The 17,350-nt window shown below is 39.7% G+C and overlaps 1 protein-coding gene across 5 annotated transcripts; it reads left to right on the forward strand.

The window, feature by feature from the left end:
• The first annotated feature begins 257 nt into the window (after positions 1-257).
• Positions 258-16,271, forward strand: uckl1b (uridine-cytidine kinase 1-like 1b). 5 transcript variants are annotated; one of them, XM_056384959.1, is made up of 15 exons: positions 258-369; positions 5,936-6,129; positions 6,838-6,944; positions 8,145-8,315; positions 8,699-8,770; positions 9,001-9,190; positions 9,493-9,554; positions 10,692-10,708; positions 12,642-12,740; positions 12,869-12,962; positions 13,478-13,540; positions 13,646-13,768; positions 14,135-14,242; positions 14,328-14,484; positions 14,661-16,271. In XM_056384959.1, exons 1-15 carry the CDS (start codon positions 296-298, stop codon positions 14,738-14,740), a joined length of 1,611 nt encoding a protein of 536 aa, XP_056240934.1. In that variant the 5' UTR covers positions 258-295; the 3' UTR covers positions 14,741-16,271. The 5 variants fall into 5 exon arrangements, with proteins under 5 accessions (XP_056240934.1, XP_056240933.1, XP_056240935.1 ...); XM_056384958.1 differs by lacking the exon at positions 10,692-10,708 and adding an exon at positions 11,871-11,890; XM_056384960.1 differs by lacking the exons at positions 258-369; positions 10,692-10,708 and adding exons at positions 2,400-3,325; positions 11,871-11,890.
• Positions 16,272-17,350: the final 1,079 nt, after the last annotated feature.

Genomic DNA, 17,350 nt, shown 5'->3' on the forward strand with positions numbered 1-17,350 from the left:
ATGCAATGAAATGACACTAAAGTGATAAATAAAAAAGCATTTTCAGATTCAAAATCGTGGCCAGTTGAATACTTCCAGCTTTTGGAAAGCCCCTGAATGATTGCGATATCGTACAATGCTACTGGCTGTTGATCGGGGGAAAAAAAGGAACAGCTACATTCTGGGGTATGAAGTCCATCTCAGTTCCTGATGTTGACGAAAGCATGAGATGTCGTAATGCGATACGCCTACAAATCCCATGATGCCTGAGAGCTAACTGTACTCTCAACACCAATCTTCAACAACAGAGAGAAGCATGTCTGACGTTAGCAGGGAAGACAGGCCCTCTAAGATGGAGAACGAAGAGAAAACTCCCTCTGTATCGAACAGGTAATACAGTCAGGACTTGTGGGTTTTATTCAGAAAAGTTTGAAACGACATAACGATTATAGGGCGACTTTTTAAAAAACGTCCACTGGCAGTTGAATTAAATATTTTAAGGAAAATCGAGCTGTCACATTGTGTGCCTGAATGGGTACAGTCACTGTAACTTACATACAAGTAACGTGACGCACAGTGTAATTGTTAGTTTGTAGATGTCATGTTAACTGTCATGAAATACTCTCAGCCCGTCGTTTTGTCCACTCTCTCACTTGGTTATAACAGTTGTCATATTTTACACGAGGAACCCACCTAACATAACTTCTCTGTCATCCTCTCAAAGTAGGAAAGCACAAGAATATTCAAAAACACGCAGCTAGCATTATATGGAAAATATGCTAATGTGCCTTAACGTGTGCGGTAACTGCAACGTGACGGTTAAAGCTGAATAACACAAAGTAGGTGAAGCAAGAGGCAGCTTTCATTTAGCATATGAGAGAAACATGGCATGTGTTTTTGCGCTGGCACTGCAGCATGAGTACGTGCTATGTCCGACAGACCAATCATCTCAAAGGCAATATAAGGGCTACAGGTAATAATCATATTTGAATTAGGTGACTAACACTGTAGGTGAATTTGCATACACATGTCATGCTGTCATTCGTCCAATTAGTCAGCTTTCTGTATCCACCTACAATAAAACCAGCCTACAACCTGGTACCTTACTGAGCCACAAGAGGGTGTTACTGCATTAGCCAATCCACTGAGGGTTTATTCCTGTTTATTAAACCGTATCACAAGCATGTAAGTTATACTCATATGGTCACATTTAACCTGGTAAGGCATTGTTGACATAAATATGTCGGATTGATTACTGCAAAAAGTGGGAAATAACCCTGACCTCAAAAATTAACAGGTGAATTACATTTAAATTAAACAGTATAAGATTCAGCTGCAGGTTTATGATATTGAATTGCACTGTATTGGACAAGGATTTCAGTTATATAGTCCACCTTATGTACAGAATATATATGCCTACTTACATAAGTCTGTCCTAGTTTCTGAAACAGATTAGAATATACATTTGGAATTTGGGTCATGTTGAAAGATGTTACACCTTCATGGCTTCTGTGAAATGTGACTTCCATTTTTCACTTTAGACATTGATTTTCTTTAATTATTAAATTATTGAAATTTAAATGAGTCATAAGAGTTTGTTCCACAGTATATGATGTGCTTAATAAATAGTTTTAATATTTCTCTCACAATAGTTTTTAGTATTGTAGTACACTCAGTATTATTTTTAATGAAGTTTTACTACCGCTGGGGGCCCATAACTCTGCTGTGAGTCTCTGTAGCTATAGGGGGATAGCTGAATGTTTGGCATAGCAACTAGTTCAGGCTTCTTGTTTCCATGTGGCTTTCTTGTTTAGCAGCTGCCTTCTGACTGCAGTCCCAAAGTCCCAAAACTACCGTGACGTTTAGAGAAAAATATTGAATTCCCTCATGTTTATCCATAACAAGGAAGCAGCAGAAATGGTGTCTTGTCAAGTCCAAAATCTAAATATTTGGAAACTCTCTAAATGTTGGTTTAAATCGTGTCTTCTCTAAGCAGTAAGGTTCTTAAACTGTGGCCTGTGCAGTCCTAGGATTTGTTTTTGTTGCACTGGAAAAGAATTAGTCCGTCTCCCCTGATCTCTGAGTACAATGATTTGTTTGTCTCTACAAGTTGTGGCCCAGGAGGAGTGTGTGTGTGTGTGTGTGTGTGTGTGTGTGTGTGTGTGTGTGTGTGCGCGCGCGCGCGTGTGCGTGCGTGCATGCATGTATCTGCGCATGTGTGTTTGTTCGTTGTACTGTATGTGCCCAGGGCTATTCCGCAGACTGTCAGCTGATAGAGCAGTAGAGGTAGTGTTGGGTTTCATCATGCTGTTTATTCCCTGTGGGTGAAGTTTTTGTGTGTGTGTGTGTGTGTGTGTGTGTGTGTGTGTGTGTGTGTGTGTGTGTGTGTGTGTGTGTGTGTGTGTGCTGTTGTGCTGTTGTGCTGACGTCTCCAGACTCTGGTGTAAGGTACACAGAGACATGGCGAGTCCCTGCAGGGAAAAAAGCACATCGCCTCCCCTTTCCCTCTGTCGCCTTCTCCCTCTCTCCCCTCTCCATTTCTCCTTCTCTTCACCTCCCCAACACAGCCTGAAGCATCTCTGTTGTGAATTCGGTCAACTGCATCAATAACAGAGGAATATAAATGCAGTATGTTTGTCTATTCCTACTGTTTTTTTCACACTTTTTCTTTTTTCCCCAGTTTATTTTTTCGTGTCTCTGTCGCTCCCTTCTGGTTCCTCTTTCACCTCCAGCCACATGTTGCGACACTAACTGTCAAAGACAGATGACCCAAGCTTGGCATGTGTATGTGTGTGTTTATGTGTATGCGTACGTGTGTGTGTGCCAGGAGTGGGAAGGTCTAGCTCTAACCTGATGCTATTAATACCACCTAATGAACATAATCTGGAGGGTAGGTTATCCTCTTACATTTGTTGGCTGGACGAATGAGGGGAGGAGGGAAGAGCAAGTGAAAGAGGAGGGAAAAGCTGTGCTGTAGTTTCACTTCGAATGCGCTCTGTCTACCAAGCTGAAGTGCCTTCTCCCTCTGTCTCTCTACTGCTCCACTGAATGGAAGAAACAGAAAGCTAAACAGATGTTTAAAGTTTTGTTTCTTATCAAAGTTGACTCCCCTTTATATTGCCCTCCCTCTATCTCTCTGGATGTGTTGTACCAGAGTGCAATGCTGTTTACTGCTTTATTGTGCTTGAGTGTGTATATACACTAAGGCAAAAATATAAGATCAAGATAAAACTCGCAGAGTACACAAAGTGGAAGCCGTAATTATATTGTCTCAAGGCATGAGCTATCTACCGACTTACTCAGGAGCTAGAATATCTGGCTGTTGGACTCTCACATCTGATGGCAGGTAAGTGTATTTATCTATATATTATGTCTTTTTCCTTCAATTCTAGTATCATTAGGTGTACTAAACGATTGAGTGTTCTGCCGAGTGAATTTAAGTGTCTGAGCTTCTCTCTTCAAAATCTGGATAAACAGGAGTGACAACTCCAGTCTTTTAGCTCTCTTGAGTATAGTCATAAGGTTATTGTTGACATGCTTTGGGAAAGTTTGCATCTGTCAGTTATTAGCACCAGTTTGATGTGAGCGACTGCAATAGTGCTTTTGTGCTGACTCCCAAAGTTTAAGTGGAATCATTATGCGATGATCTGATCATATCATATTATCATTTTAACAATTCTGTTGCACAAATTAACAATACAATCCAAATTGTAATTAAAACCTAGCAACTGCATTTATGTCACGCTCCGCATAGCCAAACAGTCTTTAACAGGGTTTTTCTAAGGAGGGGAAAAAGAAGCAGCACATAGTGTAAGATAGTGTTTGACCCTGTGTGTTATTTACAACTATTACTGTCCTTGATCACTGCTGAGTGTAGGGCTTAGATGGTCCCCATGTCTGCTCTATAAGAATCTTATAGTCTGGCCTCAGGTACCCTGCACTATGACCTCATGTCAACCTTTGCTTTTCACAATGGTGCATTTATAGATCAGCGTATGTAATGTAATGTTTAGGAGCACCGTGCACTGTTACTGTAACCAGTGAACAAGGGCATGATTCAGCATAATAAACTAGGCTTATCTTTTATGGCACCCTGGTTTGGTTTTAACTGATAACCCAGTTGGGGTGTGCTATGCTGGAGTGTGCTATGCCTCATCTGTGGTCGATGTCCTCTCTCAGTTTCAGTTCACTCCCTTGCTCCATACAAGTTCAGGTAACCCTGGTGTGATAAGATAAATCTTTGCCCTCTCTTGTTTGCTTCACTTCCAACCTCCTGACACCTGGGGAGGTGTATGGCCTATAAAAAGATGTGTGAGCCAAGGGTTGACTGCAAAACAAAGAAATATACAGAGGAACATCTTTGACTGCTCTCATACACAGCCTCCTATAGTTATGGCATCTGGATTTTTACAGTCCTCATTGGGTGAAGTGTGGATATCTCGGATACTAAAGTAAGTGTTGCTAGCTACCGTTACCTGGTGAGCCTTATCACTCAGAGAAACGTGTGTTTGTAATACAACTAAGGCAGCATTTGTTTTGGTGATGCTTCTTGGTGATATTCCTTGTGCAACTTAATATTTGCAACATCAGTGAATTAAAAGTGATTGCTTCATCGATGAGATGCAAGAATTTTTTTCTATGGACGATAACATTTTGTATAGATAATGCACCACAGATGCCTCAGACTTGGTTAGACCAGCCTTTTTAAGAGAGTGTTTTTAAGAGAACACTTTTTTCACAAATTTTCAGAGAGAGCCTTTTTTTAAGTGAGTGTTTTCCTGAGGAAGTTGAGTTCCAGATGGTTTATTCAGCAATGTGGTTGACCAGTTCTTTATAATGTTGTTCTCTGCTCTGAATCATGATTAGCCACAACCATTGACTGAATGTTAATGTGCATTCTTCTTCACATCCCTCTTGTAATGTCACTAAACTGAACTCATGGTCTCTGGGTGGACCAATTAGTAACTATACTGTTAAAAAGTTGAAAAGCCATTACAAAAGTCTGCACTTGCAATTCTTTCGGTGTTGATATACAAGACAATTGCATTAAGTATTGCACAAACCTCATACAGTAGAAATTTGGTCATCAGTATTGTTATTGCATCATGCAGAATGAAAATCATGTTTGATTAGAATAGTCTATGCAAATTCACTCAGCCTCATACCTGTTTTGAATGAGCTTGTTGTCATTTGTTAATGTGGACCTGTGATAACACATCATTACGATTGTCTTCACTGACAACACCCTCAGCATAGTGGATGCACAACTGCAGAAAAGATCATATTCATCAACATATAGTGTATTTTGGTACCTGAGGCAGTTATACTCTACAATACTGAAATCAACAGTTGGAAGTGTAGAAAATAACATTAACCTATGACGGGGTAACGCAACACTTGCAGTCTTGTCTGGTCTTGTCTTGTCTAGTCTAGTCTTGTTCAATGTCAGTTAACTGGTTAACCTTTCTTTAAAGTCCATTTGATTTCGATCCCACAGTTATACATCCAAACTGACGTCTGTCTGTGCGTGTTTGGCAAACATGCATCACTTACTGAAAGGACAATCAAACAGTCTAGCTGGGAGCTTTAACACGGAGGAGCTTTTCTTTTACTAAAGATGATCATGTTGATCTTGATGATCCTATTAAATACATTTGTGCGTTGTTACCTGTTTAACACCACTGTTCAAATGCGACTTTTTACACAATGACACTAAATTAGTGTCATTAGTGTCACTAATGAAGATATAGTTGCTCATAATGATGGTGCTTTAGCTTAAGCCTTGACAAAAAGAAACTGACAAGAAATTGCTTTCTTTTAAAGGTATACAGAGTTATATGCAAGTCCAGTCTTTAAAATGTAAACCAACAAAAGGCAAAAAAATAAACAAATAAATGTTTATTTCTTTTCTCCAGTCAGTGATGTGTGCTCTATGTGTGCGTTTGTTGCTTTACAGTGGAGATGGTGAGGGATCACTGGATCGGCTTCTCCCCTCAGTAAGCACAGGCCTGTCACCCAGGAAAAGAACCACTAGCCAGTGTAAGTCTGAGCCTCCTCTCCTACGCACCTCCAAGCGAACCATCTACACCGCTGGACGCCCACCCTGGTACAACGAACATGGAACACAGTCCAAAGAGGCCTTCGTCATTGGTAGGAGACCTGGAAAAGATATGACCAACACAATGTCACAACACTGACAACACTTTTTTCCTTCTATGTTGTTGAATTATTATTATTATGTATGTTCTATATATTTTTCAGTGTCATACACCAGAATACAAATAAACTTACAGTGCCAATACATCTTTTTAAGAGTGAGCTTTCAAACCTGAAGGAAAAAGTATCCCTGGACTAGATCAAGTACCAAGTCTAAATCTAAGGAATTGAGTATCAGTTTGTTACAGGAATATTTATCTGTTGGAAACAAAGTTAACTGACTTGTGTATAAGCAGATAAAGAGGTGTCTTTTACAGAAATAGGCACTTTATATCCTGCTAATGGATATTGACAAGCTCATTCAGTGTCATTATTGATATTTTGAATGAGTTAAATGTGACTCTGCTTTGCTACTGAGAGGTGTTGGAAATTGGAGTGTGTTTTGTGCAAGAGAATAGGAGTTTCTGAAAATACCTTCACCTGTTAATGGGAATGTTTGTCTCAAAGAAAGCCACAGTCTCTGTTTCTACCTGCCTCTATGCATGCAAATAGTTGCCTGAAGCAACTTCAACATGCACATAACAGGGTGTCCTGCCAAGCTAGCGCTAGTACGTTCCCACCAGAAAAATAAAAATTACGCTTTTGCAATTAAACATGAATGCACACATTACGTAATGTTTTTATGTCAATACTCTGTCACAGGTCTGTGTGGGGGCAGCGCTTCAGGAAAGACAACCGTAGCCAGGAAAATCATTGAAGCTCTAGATGTTCCATGGGTTGTACTACTCTCCATGGACTCTTTCTACAAGGTGTGCATGTGTGTAGTATGTGTGGTATGTCTTGATGGTCTGTGCAATTTGCACGCAGCCCTACACCTGTCTGAATTTTGACATGTCTGTGCATGTCTTTACATCATTCCAAATGCTTTTAGACTCTAGAGGTTAAAGTCTAGTCTTGACATCAGATGAGTGTAAGAAATAACTTTCAAAATCTTTCATGATTGCTTCATCTGTGTCTTGTATGACTACTAACTCCCCCAGTGGCCTGAAGGAAGGGTAGGAAAGAGTGAGACTGAGTGCAAAAGACAGAGTAAAGAAAGAAAATAGGATTCACTTTGAATTCCAGAGGGAAAATGAGGATAAGATGAGTCAGCGACGAGAAAGGAGACAGAAAGGATAAAATATTAGAAGCAGATGAGTCGAAAGAAAGCCACAGTGTTGAGTGAATTGGGGAGAAAAAAAAAGAGTGGGGGAGAGCAATCAAGCAAGAGCCGTCATTCATGCCCCTCTATGCCTCCACCCACTCTCTTGTTATGTAATCCTGTCACAATCTGACGGCGGCGATTCAGACTGTTCAGAGTAGGAGGGATCTACCAGTGACCAGTGGTACTTAAGCCCTCAGCAAGTGCCAGTTTGCACACTGCATTACCATAGGTCGGCATCCAAAACATTTCATATGGAATTTGTCTCTTTTTAAATCCATAGTTTCTGTTCTTGTGTTGGAAAGAAGAAGGGTTGCCTCATGTTTGCTCGCAGCCCCCTGAGAGCTTGTTACACTGGTTTATCATATTAAGTGTGTAATCAGTTAACTTGAGAAGGGAGTGTTGCTGTTCTGAAACTGCCACATACCAGGTCTGGGGTTTTAATGCTCGACTACCCTAAGGGCACACACGCACGCACGTGCACACACACACACACACACACACACACACACACACACCACCTGGTACAGACGTCACAGTGGCGCATGATGTTCTCCTAAATTTAGGTCTCCTAACTTCAACTGCTCTTGAACCGTGATCTGTGTCTTTAAGTGTTTTTACATAAGCTTATGTGATTTATGTAGCAAACCATTATTTGAGTATGTATGATTGTTTTATTATAACACATTTATGAAATGTTTCATCAGTCTTTTGTGGTTCTTGATATGCTAATGTTAATATGTGTGTCTAAGCAAAGGCCATGGTTGCTGTAAAGTTATTCCAAAATTGTTGCGGTTGTTGTCCTTAGGTCCTGACCCCAGAGGAACAGATTCTGGCTGCCAGTAATGACTATAACTTTGACCACCCTGATGCTTTCGACTTTGATTTGCTGAAACATATCCTGCGCAAACTCAAAAAGGGAAAGAGTGTGAAAATCCCGGTGTATGATTTTACAACTCATGGGAGACATAAGGAGTGGGTAAGGTTGAAAGCACACATTCAAACATATGGTAATGCACTTTGTAAATTAATAAGTTACTGCATATAATCTCAGTTTCTCGATTACCTAAGAGGGTTTTACTGTCCCTCACTAGAGGTTTAGAGTCACATCACAAATCTGCTGCTACAGATGGTCACTGGCAAATCTCCTTCAATTGTGATTTCTCTCTACTTGTTTTTATATTTTAATGTCCATTGACTACATTTTAATATTCTTTCATCAGTGGAACCTGTCAGTTATGGTTGATCATAATGATTGTTGCAATATACTAAGGTGTTTAATGTCTTTAGGTTCACGTACTGTTGTCTGTTGTTTCTATGTACGTTGTACTGTAATACTAAATACACGTGTGCCCACCACAGAAAACTGTATATGGAGCCAGTGTTATCATCTTTGAGGGAATCATGGCCTTTGCAGATAAAGAGCTCTTGCAGGTGAGGCGAAGTTATTGTCTCCTAACATGGTCAGCTGGTCACTGGAAGTTGCTGGTGTCAGATTTATTGTTATCTGTGCACGTGGTCAAGCGTGCAGCTAGTATTGTCTATGCAAAAACAAGCTTTGAATGTCTTTTAAATGTACAATCCCTGATTTAAATGTAAATAAAAAATTTCTTTGTGTGAAATGTTAAAAAGCTTTATGTCTCTGTTGCATGTACTCCTGTCAGTTGCTGGACATGAAGCTTTTTGTGGACACAGACTCGGACATCCGGCTGGTGCGCCGGTTGAGGAGGGACATTTCTGAGAGGGGACGAGAAATTGAGGGAGTCATCAAACAATACAACAAGTTTGTCAAGCCAGCGTTCGAGCAGTACATTGAGCCCACCATGCGCCTGGCTGATATTGTGGTGCCACGTGGTGCGTAAACACTCACACACATATTTATGTACTGTACATAGTGGTTAGATTTTACAAGTAGTACGTTTATCATACTACTAGGTCTTTAATTTCACTATACAGTGCAGTAGTACAGCTACTTCATTCAAGTGTGTTGTGTTTGGAATTTAGTTACAATTTTTTTCTAGTTTACTGCTGTTTAACAAAATTAATTCAGTCATTGTATGTTTTCAAACTTCCATGATTGCAACTTAACATAATGCAACTGTTGTTTTCTGTTTTGTTTTGTTTTGTTTTGTTTTGTTTTGTTTTGTTTCTGTCAGGTGGTGGCAACATGGTGGCCATTGACTTGATCGTGCAGCATGTCCACAGTCAGCTGGAGGAGGTAAGTGAGGACACACTCACAGACCTACATACACTCCAGTTTAATGTGACAAACACAGATTAGTAGAGCATTATGGCCCCTCATTCTTACTTCCTGGTGTTATTATGTTTTTTGTTTGGTGTTTGACTCATGTTGTCTTACTGTCAGGAGCAGGTGTAGGGATGATCTGCACTCAGAGTCATGTAGTTGCAACCAGCCCTGTATTTTTTTAGTCAGTATTTACAAGCTCCATCACTCCCTCTAGTGGATAGAAAATGCATTGCACAGATTTTAGTGGAGAATGATTGTGCATGATTGCCCCGGGCCTATTCTGTAAAATATTTTGATAACAATTGTTAACTGTAATTATTTATATTGGTTTCGGGGAATAAAATCAGTGAAATATCAGCCAGACACATGTTTTTTGCTTATATGGTGCAGTTTAACAAAGTAACAGCAAGTATAAAGTCTTCACTCTTGCTTACATGTCTTAATGGGGTCCTAATTTACAAATGAGGACTATTTAGTTGCTCCTTAGTACAGCTACAGTCCTAAAGGTAATCTGACACAGAGTCTATACTTGAGCCAAAGCTTTATATTTTCACTTATAGGACTTTCAGGACATAGCCTTTACAGGTTCCTAATGTTTGGCAGATCTATTGTTTTTTTACACTTTGGTAATTGATTACATTTTCAGACAACTGGTTACTCTAAGGATTTTGTCCTTCTCCATTGTAACTTTCAAATACAACTGAAGTCCAACTGTTCAATAATATACTGCACATGTGAATTTGAATATATCCTTTTTAACTATGCATTCGGGATAGAGTTAGGTGAATCTTATACCTGATGAATGAGAGTCATTTACAGTTTTCACACATTTGCAGCTCCAGTCTGATAAATTATGAATGAAATATAGTATAAATAAATCAATTTATTGCATGGCCTTTTGATTTGATGTGCAACATGTAGCCTACTAATTGTCACCAAAGGCACATTTTTGCCCATGGGGAGCACTTTGTGCCACAGTGCACTTTGCTTTGTTTCCTCCCCACTATACACACACAGTAACACACATGCTGCTGATGGACTACTCTCTCACCCCCACCCCCACCCCACCCCATATCCCCCCACCCCAAATCCTTCAATGGCTCACAGCGCGAGCTCAGCGTCAGGTAGAGTGGCCTTTATCCTGTCTATCATTCTCTTCCTCGCCATCTGCCCAGTTCCCCAACAACTCCAGCTTTTTACATGGAGGGAGAGAAAAAGAGGCCAGCAAAACCAACTTCTACCTTTCACTGACCTGCTGGCTGCCATGGCACATCGGCAGGCGGCACTCTTGTTCTGTATCTGTAAACCAAACATGGCTCATTAAGGATCAGTGATGAGACTGTGCCAAAATATTGTAAAGATTTAGTCCACATCAGCATGGAATACATATAGAAACTGCATGAAACCTGCAGTCAACATTTTGGAACTTAGATCAAAAGTTTGGAAGTGATGTGGTGCAGCCAGCATTTAATGTAAAGACGTTGGTTTTCCCTCTCTCTACCTTTTTAGAGAAATGACACCTCACACTCTTCCTGCCTTCTGTGTCTAAAAATATACCACTGAGTCAAGTCACTGACCCCTCCTTTCAGCAGCAACAAGAATAAGAGAGAGAGTGACAATACCAGAAAGTGAGAGAGAGAGGAAACTCTTGCTACAGCTATTGTTGACTATCACATACCTCAGCCACAGAGAAAGTTTCCAATACCCTACTACAAAGCGCTGAGTTTTTCCATTGAATGTCGGCCACAGTATCTGAGACAGAGAGAGAGCGGAAGTGAGCTTGGTGTCTGTCTTTAGACACAGGATGTGCTGGGGCCTGTGAGCTGAAATACCAACCTTTTCTGTTCTACATGGTGAAAGAGTGACAGCGGCACAGTAGCTGGTGCACCTCCCACACGTACACACAATGGATGCACATGTATAGATATACAAATCTGATCTAAAACTTGATTTTGCTCTCTTTAACCATAGTATTCGTAAAGCACTTTTAAAGCACGAAGCCTGTTACATCCTCTCTTCTCAGTATCATGACAAATATAGTGATAACCAGTAAATACTATTTTATTTAAAATGGATGTTTACCTCAGTGGTAAGCGTATTTCAGAGACATTTTTAAAAGTCTCAGCTGTCACACTTTTCACTGTGAGAGATAATCCTTCATCCCTTCATCCACCTGATGTTGTGTCTCCTCTCATTTTTCCTCCTCTTATCTGTTGTTTCTCATCTCTCTGTGTCTCCTCTTTTGTGACTGTTGTTGTGTTTCGTCAAAAAAAATTCTCCCCATAGAGGAAACTTCGCTGGGATATGTGAGCAGATTTGCTATGACTTCTCTTTTCTTTGCATCTGGCTAACATGTATCGCAGTGACATTGTGGAGATCGTAGTGTCAAAAAGACTGTATCACTGAGTATTTGTAACAGTGTGTTCATCTAGAACCCAGGGTAGACCTAGGCTAACTAGATATTCAAATATGTGTGGAAGACTGGGGTGTTATTACATGTAGTAGAGACCTGTCATGGAAAATAACAGTCATGCATATTTATTTACGCCATGCAGTGAAATTTTCCTTTATTTCAAATCTGTATATATTATGTTAATTTTAAAAATAGCTCATTTTTAATACTTAATGTTCTTTTCCATTATCATGGTCTCTGTGTTGTTGTAATTTTCCACTGAAATACTCAACACTGGCACTGTGTGCTTTGCAGTTTTGTGTGTCTGTCTTTTCCAGTGGTTACACACTACTATTATCAACTTTGCTCTAACTACTTCCTGAAAAATGATTTGTGCATGTATTTACTCACGCGCTGATTGTGTGTGTGTGTGTGTGTGTGTGTGTGTGTGTGTGTGTGTGTGTGTGTGTGTGTGTGTGTGTGTGTGTGTGTGTTTTCTGCTTGTTTGTGCTTGTTTGTAAATTTGCACATTCGGTACACGCGCATGCAGAGTGTTAATTGCACTTGTATTCATGTTTATTGTTTATGTTTCTGTCCATCTTCCCTCTTCCTGCTCCTCTCACCCTATGCCACCCCCACTCTACTATTTGTTGCCGTGGTTACAGGGCAGCTCTTGCATCTGCACACCAGGCCCAACCCCTACCCCAGACCCTCAGCGTTTTGGACAGCACACCCCAGGTCAAGGGTATGCACACCATCATCAGGTAAAAGCTAAGAAATCTGTTTTGTTACATTAACAAGAATATCTGTTTTCATTTAAAAAATGTGTAGAGTACAGCTGCTGACACCAGTGTAAATCTTCTGTGTTTCTTTTTCTAATCACCATATTTAGAAATAAGGAAACCAGCCGCGATGAGTTCATCTTCTACTCAAAGAGGTTGATGCGTCTGTTGATTGAGCGAGCGCTCTCCTTCCTCCCCTCACAGGTGCCAAACACTAAGATACACTGTTAATTAATTCATAGCACTACATGAAGGTTCTGTAATCCTTTGTATTCAGGACATTGACTCTGAATGATAAGATACCTCGGTGTAGATGGAGACATGTAAAAGAAAGAAAGTGTGAGACAACTGATGGATAGACAGATACTGACAAGATACATCAAAGAGTGAGATACAGAACAATATATAGCCTTGGGATGAAGAAAATATTGAAAGATAAAGATCGATGGAAAAAGAGTCAGTGCTTGTATTTTCTGAAGAGAGAATCAGATAGACATGTACATACTGGCCTGTGGCCAGGAAACTTGTCAAGTTACCACAACGGAAAGTTTTCATACCTTCACCATAAGACACAGGTGACTGAAAGTCTGCACCCACGTGACCAACAGAGTGCAATTCACTGTAGATGGTCACAAAGTATTTCCCTGACTTCTAGAGTACAGTGCAGTGCTGTGACCAGCACTGTGTTCACACTGTTATGATGTTTAATATTATCTCAGGTCCACGTAGTCCAGACCCCCCAAGGAGAGGATTATGAAGGCAGGACTTTCCATGGGAAGAGGGTGAGTGAACTCCATTTATTTTTTTTTTTAAAGAGTTTGTCTCCACCTAAACTGATGCAATTAACCTCCATTAATTTTTTTTTTCTTTTCTTTGTTTTTCTTTAGATCACAGGCGTGTCCATCCTGCGAGCCGGGGAGACCATGGAGCCGGCTCTTAGGGCCGTCTGCAAAGACGTCCGCATTGGCAAGATCCTCATCCAGACCAACCAGGACACAGGAGAACCGGAGGTACAAAATTGACATGTCTCTTATGAATGAGAGAATTTAAAAACTGTAGCACATTCTGATGTTGAACTGTTTAGAACATTTTGCCATTATGTGACATATACTTGAAATATGCCAAATATGGCAACTTTCAAAAAAAATATGTGCTTATTCACATATTACACATTCTTTAATAATGTCTCACATTGAGTTTCTTGTTGTGTGGCCTGGTCCTGTAGTTTATTTTTGTTTGTCTTCATGTCCTTTACAGGAATTTGTCAGGTTAGGGGGTTTCTGTATCATGCCACCTACAATATAGCTACAGGATATAGGATATAATGGTCCTGTATTTCACATTTTAGTATTAACCCACATCCTGTCTCTAAACAGCTCCATTACCTGCGTCTACCGAAAGACATCAGCGAAGATCATGTGATTCTGATGGACTGTACTGTGTCCACGGGAGCTGCTGCCATGATGGCTGTACGAGTCCTGCTGGTGGGTGCGCCTGGCTGTTCACAAATCCATGTTGCCTGCAGTGAACTGCATTATACAATTTTTTACGGTCATGTTTCATATTCAGGACCATGACGTTCAGGAGGACAAGATCCTACTGGTGTCTTTGCTAATGGCTGAAATGGGAATCCATTCAGTGGCCTACGCATTTCCACAGGTCAAAATCATCACCACAGCTGTTGACAAGAAGGTCAATGATCTCTTCCACATCATACCTGGCATAGGTGAGTAATGCCGGGGAAAAAGAAGAGAGTATATAAGACTAATGGAATGTAAGAAATGCTTCTTGTTGCAATATATTCACAATATTTTTTTTCATGCGATGTGCTTGACGTTTACACAATGTCATTTCTGATTTGTACAGATTTAACTGATGTTATTACGTTTGTCGTCCTTGTAGGAAACTTTGGGGATCGGTACTTTGGAACAGATGCACCCCCTGACTGGAGCGATGAAGAGCTGGATGAGCCCAGTTACTGATGAAATTATTGGCAGTGCACTAACTATGCTTCTGTCAGGCTATAAAATTTATCCTTCAAGAGCCAAACAATGGTGCCCTGAAAAATAAACTGAACAGGACAAACGTTGTTAATATACAGCCACCTTTGTGAAATTTTTAATTAAATTATTTAATCTTGTGTAAATACTCTTGTGGAAAGTGATGTTGAAATATTTTTCTATGATCAGTAAGTTATGAAGGCCTAATGTTTTATTTTGGCTTTTAAATTGTGAGAATCTCTGTATCGAAATTTGCAGACATGTTGGTTTTGAAAAGATATATCTAGCCTTAAGCCGTGTGCTGCGTACGACACAACTGAATGTAAATTTGCACGTGCTGTACAAAAAAAAAAGAAAAATCAAGCTTGTAAGGTTATTTTTATCACATACCTTCTTCACAACTTTCAAAAATCAGAACATGAACTCATGGTTGCTCAACTTCCATTGCCATGAGCACTTTCTGAAGGACCATTCAATCGGAAAATGTGTAGGTGTATCTGTCTTTTTTTTCTTTTTCTTTTTTTTTTTTTAGCTCTCTGGTTCAGCCTTTTCCTTCTCTCTGGATGCTGACCTAACCAGTAGAAAAGGATGTTGAAAATTGTTTTTCATTATACAGCTAAAAGTATGCACTTGTGGTGTGTATTTATGCAGTATGTCCTTCATTTACATATTTTATACTATGGATAGACTTGACCAGTGAAGAGGCAAGTAGTACATCTTTTTACTGCTATGAAACTGGGTCATCTGCATTTAACAAACACAGACTAAATGTTTATTTCAGTCCCACACGTCCTGATTTATGCCTCTTTTATCATGCCGTAGATGGGTTTGTTTCTTTTTTGTTTTAGGAAAAAAAGAGCCTGCTGAATGGTGGATACATATGAACTCAGAACAAGTGAAAAAGTGTCCTGTTAGTGCCTAATCTTTTTACACTGTCAGTATTGGAAACAAATGAGATCTGTTTGTTAAAGTGAGTGCCTGTTTATTATTGCCTTGGTCTGAAGGATAATTTCAACAGTATGGTCGCATTCTACAATAGTCATCCACGTGCTCATCACAAATGATGCAATGAGACGTCAGAAGGAGAGCGCTGCATAGAAAGTGCGCTTTGCATTTTGCTATCATCATGTAGTGACTCCCCTTTTGAGTACATGAATATGATGTTCTCTTCTACACATTTACAAGCAATTATCAGTGTACCATATTTATTCGGATTTACATTTCTTAAGAGTTGTAATTGCTCTTTTGCTTTCTAGAGAAAAAATGAAAATGTGCAACTTAATACATTATCAATGGTTACCGCTACTACTGTTAGTTCACCATAATCCTCCCTTTGAATCAACTGCTACTGTAAAGTATGTGCTAAATACAACCGTTAGCAAGTCACTGAAAATCCATTGACCGAGTTTGTAGCCTCAGTGTTTGACTGTGTGCTGTTTAACTCTTCTGCTGCATGTTTTTTGTTTTTAAAAAAAATATATTTAATAAAAGTGCAATAGAGCTTTTAAATTTCTTCTAGTGCAATATTTCATTTATGTCAAATACACACTTTAGGATGCATACCATGTCATCTGTGTTCAGCCAGCTCACCCAAGTTGAACAAAGGTCGTATTTCAGTCACAGTAACAACCCATTTAAGAATATACTTCAGTCTGGGTTATTAAAATGCACCTCAAAGAATATAAAGCACAATTCTCGCCATGTGTGAATAACATGGTGAGATGTACATGAGTTGCATATTTTTGCCTTTATCAAACACTTCATGACAGAATGACACATTACCTACACTTTGAAAATGAACAGGAAGGATATTGTGGTTGTCCTCTTCTCATGGAAAGTAACCTTGACATCTTCCATCACTTTCCATAATTATCGCTCTGACAGCTGTCAAGACATCAGCCACAGTAAAGTATGATTGACACACATTTGATGAGGCTGATGGACAATTACAAACCAGCAGCCGATTAGGCAGATATTGACCCACAAGAGGCATCTTTTTTTTTTTTTTTTCTGAAAGAGAAGCCGTGAGAAGGACAGTCAAAAGACATGCAAGAGCTAAGAATATCAGGAAGCTCAGCAGCAGCATTTTTATTCTTGTACTGCTCTAGTTTATCAGTGTAAAATGTGCAGCTGTCTTTGATTTGAAACGGTCTAATTTTTACTGCAAAAGTTAAAATGGCGGAGATTTGATTAAAATGTCGTAATGAGTTCATTTAATGTGTCAGATCGGTTTTAATTTGCAATAAGTTGAAAAGTTTGCCATGTCTTTATTTTTATCACAGCAATTGTAGTACTCCCTCCACAAACACACACACACACACACACACACACACACACACAAATATAAGCTTATTGTCTTCCACTTCATGGTGACATTTGCCAAAATACACTTTTCTATAGTCAGTTCAGATCTATTTTATTTCTCATGATAAAATGCATGATAACTTCATAGCATAGTCTCTTGTATGGAGATGTCAGTGGAAAGTTTACCACCAGCACTGACAAACAGGAAGGTGGTGTGTCTGTGTGTGTCAGCAAGTGTGTGTGTGTGTGTGAGTTAGTTGCATCCCCATTGGTAGTACAGAGCATGAT

The sequence above is a fragment of the Seriola aureovittata genome, chromosome 9, assembly GCF_021018895.1.
Source record: "Seriola aureovittata isolate HTS-2021-v1 ecotype China chromosome 9, ASM2101889v1, whole genome shotgun sequence".
NCBI classification, from domain to species: Eukaryota; Metazoa; Chordata; class Actinopteri; order Carangiformes; family Carangidae; genus Seriola; species Seriola aureovittata.